The sequence below is a fragment of the Taurulus bubalis genome (genome assembly GCF_910589615.1).
Source record: "Taurulus bubalis genome assembly, chromosome: 3".
Taxonomy (NCBI): Eukaryota; Metazoa; Chordata; class Actinopteri; order Perciformes; family Cottidae; genus Taurulus; species Taurulus bubalis.
The window spans coordinates 15,019,295-15,027,596 of record NC_136591.1 but is presented as its reverse complement, the minus strand read 5'-3'; the positions used below and the strand labels follow the sequence as shown (position 1 = coordinate 15,027,596).

General features: G+C 43.4%; 1 protein-coding gene across 1 annotated transcript in view; it reads left to right on the top strand.

Annotated features, from left to right (window-relative positions):
* Nucleotides 1–272: 272 nt before the first annotated feature.
* Nucleotides 273–8,302, top strand: part of mta2 (metastasis associated 1 family, member 2) — a gene marked incomplete at its 3' end in the record, with an annotated part of 30,011 nt that continues 21,981 nt past the window's right edge. The window contains exon 1 of the mRNA XM_079216300.1: nt 273–440. Within this exon, the coding sequence (XP_079072426.1) occupies nt 413–440 (28 nt within the window). The 5' untranslated portion in view covers nt 273–412. The remainder of the gene's footprint in view (nt 441–8,302) is intronic.

Here is an 8,302-nt window from a genome sequence, read left to right as displayed (position 1 = left end):
GGGGGCCAGTGAGTGTGTGTTTGCTGCGTGCGAGTGTGTGTGTGTGTGTGTGTGTGTGTTGAACTGAGCGGAGGTGAAGAAGAGGAGGATGAAGCTGGGAGCGGAGGATGGGAGGAAGAGTGGAGTAAGAGACAGGCTAGCTGTGTGTGAATGAGTGAGGAAGAGGAGAGGAAGGTCGTCGGAGGGACCGACAACAAAGACTTCAATATTTTGGGGATAACCTCCGGAACATTACAAACGGAAACTTTCAACTTTTTACCCGCCACATCTCGGCTTGTTGTGTCCGGAGCCGGCTTTGTTTCACGGCGGGGGTGTCTACGATAAATGAAGGAATAAAATAGATCCCCATCGACCTTTTTCTACCCAAGCGGGGGAATACCCTGGGACTGCTTTTGATAAAGGTTACACGAGAATGGCGGCCAACATGTACCGAGTGGGAGGTAAGGAATGTTTTACATTTTTAAGACCCCCCCCCCCCCACTTACACACACACACACACACACACAACGTGATTGTTCGTTTCAACAGCAAGGTGGCTAGCTAGCCGCTAGCTGTCTGTGCGTTAGCCGCTAACTAATGCTAGCTCTCGCCTGGTGCCTGTACGTGCGTTCACTGGCATGGAAGAACGTCAAATCTATTCAAAACCTCCAACAATGTAATGTGGCTTAGCTAATGAGTAAATGTAAATAACTCCAACACTGTTACTTAGTTTATGCCCAGTTCCGTTTAGCCTTATCCGCTCCAACATTCGGCACGGATATAATACACCAAGCAGTGTTCATTTTTAACAAAATATCAACTTTTAAATACGGATCGGCGTGATATCCCGACTAGTATCGACCGAAATACGTTACCCCAAGGCGGGCGGCTGCCAAGCAGCATGAACCGGTTGTGAAAGTTAGTATATCATTTGAAATAAATGCACCATTTGTGAGACTAGAGTAAGCCGAATTGTATTCGGAGTTATAAGTAAGCGAAGCAATCGTAATTTGTGTCACATTTTGGACGTTGAGTCTGTCGCGTTACATACGGCAACGTCCTGGAAGTGAACACGATGCTAGTTAGCATTAGCTGCTAAGTTAAAGCTAGCTGTTGAGGTCAGAATCCAACCAACTCTACCGACGTCTGTGGGCAGCTAGCTGAAGCTTGTCGGCTAGCTTTGTCTGTGGGGCGGTATGATGTTAATGCCTCCGCCACATCGCTTCATGTGCAACGGATAGCGTGAGCCGCGCTAGCTAACTTTAATGCTACATTCAGTTAGCTTAGCGCTACATACTGTACGAGGTTGTGTTCGCCGGTGAGCTCGGCTCTCTCGAGCCTATGGCGTTAAGTGACACGTTTATGAAGAGTAAATACTTCGTATTATACCATTAACCAGTAGTTACAACGAAACACCGGCAGGAGAAACGCCTACCTAAGTGAACTAGCTAACACCAAGTTGCCCCTGATGTAACGATGTCTGTGCCGGTGAGACTTTCATTATGTACCGCTACTTTGCCGCTGGATGGAAACCTTTAGCGTCTCGTCAAAATTAAATTGGGCTATAAAACGTTATTAACATTGCATTTCACAGCATCCCGTGAAATGCCAAGTGTTTATATGATACAGCAAAATGTTGTATGTTGCATTATTGAGATCTTCACCCTGCTCGTTCGTTAATAGCGGGGTTTCAAACGTCACAATTAGTGTAGAGAAACCAAACGCCGGTAAAGACGACTAGCTTCCCGCGACGCTGCCGCCACTGTTTTCCGCCTCAGTTTCGTTGATCCTTCGATATGGACATGTGCACCTCTACTCGGCTGTCTATTTCGATCTGTCGCCTTGTGTTTCCAGTGCATGTTACTACCATATATTGTATATAATCATTAATAGTCATGTTAGGACTTTGTGTACCTTTTTTGTCTCGTTTTGTGGCCGCCGAAACAGTTGAATTGAGAGAGTGACAGTGTCATTGCTGTTTAAGGTCGGTAAGGTCATACAAGTGTCTGTGAGCTATTTAGGTCATGCTGATTTCACACTACTCTGAATAATTCTGTGCTTAATGTTAGCATCCGGTATTTGTTTCACTTTGTACACTGGGTAGTGTGGTGCCAATGAGTCTGGGAACATCAGCATCTCTAGTCACTGGTAGAATGGGCTGATATTGGGCTTTTATGAAATATCTGGTAACGTTCATTATCCAGGCTCTTTTTTTTCTTTTCAATTAAATGTATATATAAATAAATAAATAAAACTAGGTTTACAATGGATTTTTTTTTCAATGTCTGTCTTAAGTGTTCCTATTCCAACTAAGGATAGTTTCAGGTATATTTTGGTCTGGTTTATGTAAAATTGCTGTCCTAGGCGCACACAGTAAAATAATAGTTGTGCATGAGACCTGCAAGGATGGACCCATGCAAAGGCATGCTGCTCAGAGCAACAAGGACTGTTGTGTGCAGGTCAGCAGGCATACTGAGGGAACTTTGCATGAGATCTATCGTTGTGCAGAGCTGCTGGATCTCTCAGTCGAACATTTTTGCCAGCCTGCTGGATCATGTGTGTCGTGGAATTTCCACATCGGGAATGCAGTGTGGTATGGCGTATACAGTGTTGCAGTTTAATGCTAAGTCTATACCCTAACATATTGCAGTTAGCAACAAGCATGTGATTATTTAATGACATAGACATGTATTTTTAAGTGGCCCACACAGAAACCAGGTTAAGTGGTTTGGCTGTATGGTGTAGAAACATTTTGTAATATAGGCATTCATGTTGAGAGATTTTAAATTGGTCAGAAGGAGTTCATATTTAAGAATCAAGAGGATTTTCTGTTGTTGCAGCTGACTGGTGCAGGCAGTTCTGTATGAGCAAGCACATATATTACACATCCTCTAGAAGCACACAGTGTTCGGCCCGCATGTAAGATCATTATCTTTCCCAGAGATTAGTCGAAGGGCTTCCTCCTCTTCATTCACCCTCAAGCACCCTGCATACTGCGCCACTCCAGCCGCATACGTCCACAACAAACACTCACGGCTGCCTTTTTTTCAGATGATTTTTTTCTTACATACTGACACTCGCACACAACCACCAGCTCATCTTGACGTAATTATATCGAACCTCAGGTTTAGCTTAGGTGTGTGTTTTTTCTTCTTCTTAAGGGTTGATGGTGTGAACCCTCTGAAGTCCATTGTGTTTCGTGGATCATTGATCCATCAGCCCCCTTGCTCATTGATAGACTAAGCTGGCCTCGGTGCTGGGGGAGCAGGATCATTCTTTAATTTGTCCCACTGGGCAGGAAGTCGAGATGGAGGGCTGGAATATAAAAGAGTAACTCCCAACGTTCACCATCTTTAGAGCTAGAATCAGTCATGTCGGTCACATGAGAGTGCAGATCTCTTTTTGGCGCTTCAGCCAGTGTTACGTAATTTGGTGCCGTTGTGTTCCTTCTCTGCGAACAAGGAGGTGATGCTTTTCTGGTCAGGCTCCTCATCAGTGTGCTAAGTAGAGCAATAAATCCTGTCTGAATCCTTCCTTCTCCATCTCTGCCTGTGATGATGCATCAGAAACCCACTGGTATCCTCCCGAGGCTCTCTGTCCCTGCTTGTGGGAGGACCAGATGGAGCTTGACGTGAAGCCACACTGCTGTGCAGAACTGCATCAAACACTACAAGGAGGCACTGTGTCTGTGGTAGTTGTAGGATGAATGGATGGTCGGCTTGATCAATATTTAAAAAGCCGACAGCTCTCAGTTAAAGCCATCAGCTGGCAGTGTGAGCTTGTATTCACTATCATTAAATCTGAATATATTTATAAAACTAATAACAACCCAGTCTTTTACAAAGTACAATGACCACTTTTACATTGATAACTAATTATATGTTGTATTAAGAATCAGAATCTGCAAAGTAGCTCAGCTAGAAACTAATTTAGTTAAATACATGTTGGGAAGTTAATGGTCAAATATTTACCATTGAGATGTTGTGGACTAGAAATATAAAGTAACATAAGATCTAAATACTCAAGTAAAGTACAAGCACCTCAAAATTGTACTGAAGTACAGTATTTGAGTAGCCTAAATGTACTCAGTTACTCACCACCACTACTGGAACAAGAGCACAGAGTTCTTCGTAGGGGTGGGAATCACCCGAGGTCCCACGATTCGATTTTATCACGATACTTGGGTCCCGATTCGATACTATCACGATTCTGCGATATATTGAGTATTGCGATTTTATTCCCTTTTTTTCTCCGCAAATTGTCCCCAAAGGAAAACTTTGTCAACATATTGTATCTAAGAAAATACAATTTTCAGTCTGTTCATCTCACTTCAATCATTTTTATTGTAGCAAATTGTGATTGTCAAGCAGACAAACTGACCAACACTTTCAGATATGTTGCACCTGACAAACTGAACTGCTTGTGTTACAGTCTGCATAGTCGCGTCATTCGAGCTGGACGCGCCAGAGAGGGGGCGGGGCTTATCTCTGTGGTTTATCTCCGTGCAAAGAGTTTCCATTTCTGCAGTCCACCATGAAAATAACTACTATTTCTGCTTTATACTTGTTGTGGAAATCCCAAAGAGGTCGGGGCATCAAACGCCAAAACAGTTCTCATTGTTCCAGGTGATCCCTCCTCCAGGTTTGCCCTCAACCTGTAGTCTTGCGCTCTCATTGGCTGTCGCTCCCCAACCGGTCCAGATGTTTAGATATCTGGATTGCGCCTGCAATGTATCGACAGCATTCCTTGTTTGTCCATTTTGATGAACATTTTTATATTTACGATATAGCCTATAGCATACTCACTGATGTGTAAATTAGATAGGTGGAGCTAGTGGTCAGGGGAAGTGATACCGTTGTATGGGCTCTACTGACTTGCTTGGTAGAGGAAGAGCTCATCTGTAGCTTTTTGACAGTTGGCTCGAGTCAGCAGGAAGAGATGGAGTGAGTCAGCTTGTTGGGCAGATGTCATGTGATCAGAATGTAATCGAGACCATCTCCAAAATGGCCCCACTTACAATCATTACATGAGTTTTTGCTGTTCCAGATCAAATATCCACATATATTGGTTACCAGTGGGAACTTTAAAGTGTCCTTCTTATTAGTTTTCCTCGCGCAGTGGCTTGACTGAATTGTGTGACCCGGGCTGTCCACCACATTGTCTCCTCTGCCCAGCAGGTTTACTTCAGCAGTGTCATAACAGGCTTCCCCCGGTGTTTGATAGTGTTGGAATTGATACCGGCAGCCTTTCACTGTAGCAGGATTTACCTTGTTGCTACACCTTCCGGCCTCCAGGTGTTCTCTGTCCATTCCCGTGTCCTCCCAGTTCAGAGGTCATTCTACTGACAGACCTGCTTTATTATGAGTTTGATCAGTTTCCCTTTTGACTGAACTGACGTCAGTGTTCGTTGCTGTGATACGAGGAAATTTACCGTGAATGTGAGCTGCACTGCAGACTGCTCGCTCATCTGACCGCCACACTGCTCTTGTGTAGCCTACTGGCCTCTTGACCCGTTTAGACGGGTTAGATCTCGGGAAGCTCTTGGAGACTTCTACACATGACCAGCTTCCCCGTACTCACCCTTGAACCTGAACTAAGCTGCTGGATTTGATTCAGTTAGTCTGACGGGTATTATGTTGCGGTCTTGGTGATATTAGTATGAAACTTTTCTGTCATTTGTGTACATTATGTTTAAAGCACATTGTACTTGATCTTTCCCCCCTCTGCCACATTCATTTCCCTGGTAATAACTGCCTATTTGAAGTGTAGACTGGGTCAGCGCTGTGGGTGGGAAGGATTACTTGTGGTTAGCAGAATGGGCTGTGCATACATTCCTACGTATAGAATATTGTGGAATTAATAGAATGCAGTAAACGCTAAACTAAGACACATAATACAGGCTCATCTCTCAAGTAATAAAAAAATCGAATCGAAGAGGGTAAAAATCTGACCAACAATTTGACAAAGCAAGTTGCATTTTCAGTTATTTATCAAGGAAACATGCTCATCAATTTGCAGGTGTTTTCTGTTCCTCAGAATGTGATAATTTGCTGTTAAGGATATTTGTGATCATTTTATTTTTGTTTGGACTAATTTTGGAGTCTGGGAAATTAGGATCTTCGATGATGCTTGGTCTTGATGAGGATTTGTGTTTTTTGTGTCGCTGTCCATCATTAACACTCTGGGGTCTGGGGTCATTTTCTTGATTTTACACAATTTTGAAATTTCCCTTTTTTAAAGTCACTTGCATATGATACACACATGTGTTGTATATCAAAAATTACAGAGCAATCTCAGCTATCTATATAATGAGGCACCATTGTCCCAAGGCACAAGTGTAAAGAGAAAATATGACTAAAACTGAAAAATGTAATCTTGATTTTGGAAATGTTTCATATTTGTTGTGAAAACATACTCATACTCATGTGGCATATCGGTTTTGGTGATGGAAATTGGTTTACCAAAGGTCTTAGGTTCACAAAAGCAGTGGAATATATGAATAAAATGGTAAACACATGTAAATAAATGTCAAAAAACAAATGTATTATTATATGGTGGGGATGATGAGCTGTGGCTGGCTTTGAGGCCTGCTATGGTGATGTGTTGGCAGGCAGACGACAGGGAGACCGCTGCATGTTGCATGTTGTCCTCTGGACCCTCACAGCTCTGAATCCACTCTGTAAAATACATTAATACAAGTCAGTATGAGTTCACTGAAATAAAGTTAATGGTGATAGAGACAACAGTTGATTACCCACCGTTCATAGCTGTAGTCAACTATCTCCGTTAGCTCGCGCCGTGTTAGCAGCACCTAACGTGACATAAACACTACTGTAGTAACGATTAACGGAGATCCAACGCTACTTGTACTAAGTTCACTGTAAAAAAGTTAATGGTGATAGGGACAACAGTTGACTATGCACCGTTCAGTCATAGACACGAAAGAGACATCCAAAACGGCGCTATCTAGTGACGCGCTAACACTACGAAGCTATTGTCAACAGACACACGTTAGTTACGGTCTTACAAACACATAATGGAGGTCCAACACGACTAGTCGTACTAAGTTCACTGTAAGAAAGTTAACGGTGATAGGGACAACAGTTGATTAATCACCGTTCAGTCTCACAGAAACGTTGTAGCTAGCTATCTGGCCCGTTAGCTCCGGCTAGCTCCTTGTTAGCGAATCTTTCAGGCACTGAAGCTGCGCCGTCAGTCCCCTCCAATATAGCTATCCAGGACTCTTTGCTTGGCATCTTCTGACTCACACTGAAACTTTTCACACGTCGTAAGACACGTCCATGTTTAGCTGCTCAGACGCGGAAGTGGAAACCATATCCGCCAGAATTGAAACCATATCTCTGTGACGTATTATTGCTAAGTTCTAATTTTATTAAAAACTTAAACACCTGGTTTTACGCATCGACGCGGGCCCCGCCCCTAAAGGGTTTAAGGGTTTGTATGTCCCTGTGTTAACGGTGTCATTGCCAGAAGGTGTCACCATGGCGTGAAATCCTAGCATAGCTGTCCCCCTTAATGACTGATTACATTTATATATAATAATGCGGTGTGCTTCTGTTGGCCTTATCACATTAGAGGCCACGAACAGTGACCGATTTAAAATCTTACGTTTAATAACAGCCAGTCGTCACGGTTGCATCTGCCTGTGAGCCTCACATTTCTTTTCTATTGACTTGTAGTACGGGTGTACCTTTTCTCAATGAAGCAAAACATGCAGTAAATGTTTCTTTCCCCTTCGTTCATTGTTCGATTGGCCAAAAGTGCAATTCACTCCAATCATTTGACAGAAGTAGTAGTCGGCTTTTCTCCTCGATCATTTAACGTGATTAAGGAACATTATTTTAACCCGTAATGTGTTTTTTCTAAATATTTGTATTTATTATTTAAAAAATAATTTAATCAATAGTGCTGTATCTGACTTGTTTTTTTATTGTAGATATTCTGGCAATCTGCAAATCCATTGGCATGAGTTTCAGTTATGTTTGAAATGTCTTCATTCCATTGTTTCATAGTGAACCAAAAATATTTGTACACCTCTCAGCGGGTGAGGTAAGCGCAGTCTGTCTGGGGATGTAACCCGGCGGGTCAGGGTCGGGCCCTCGGTGTGGGAGGCTCTCTTGGTGGAACCTCTCCCCGGAGAGGCTGAAGCCTCAGTTCCTCCGCGGCCATGCAAATGAGCGGCTCCAGGTCACAGCGAGCGTCACAGCAACCCTTTGCGGACCTCGCCTGCTCCCCGAGACGAGGGTCCTTCCTCCTGGCAGGGGTCATCCAGGATAGACTGTCCTCTGCGGCGACTTCATCA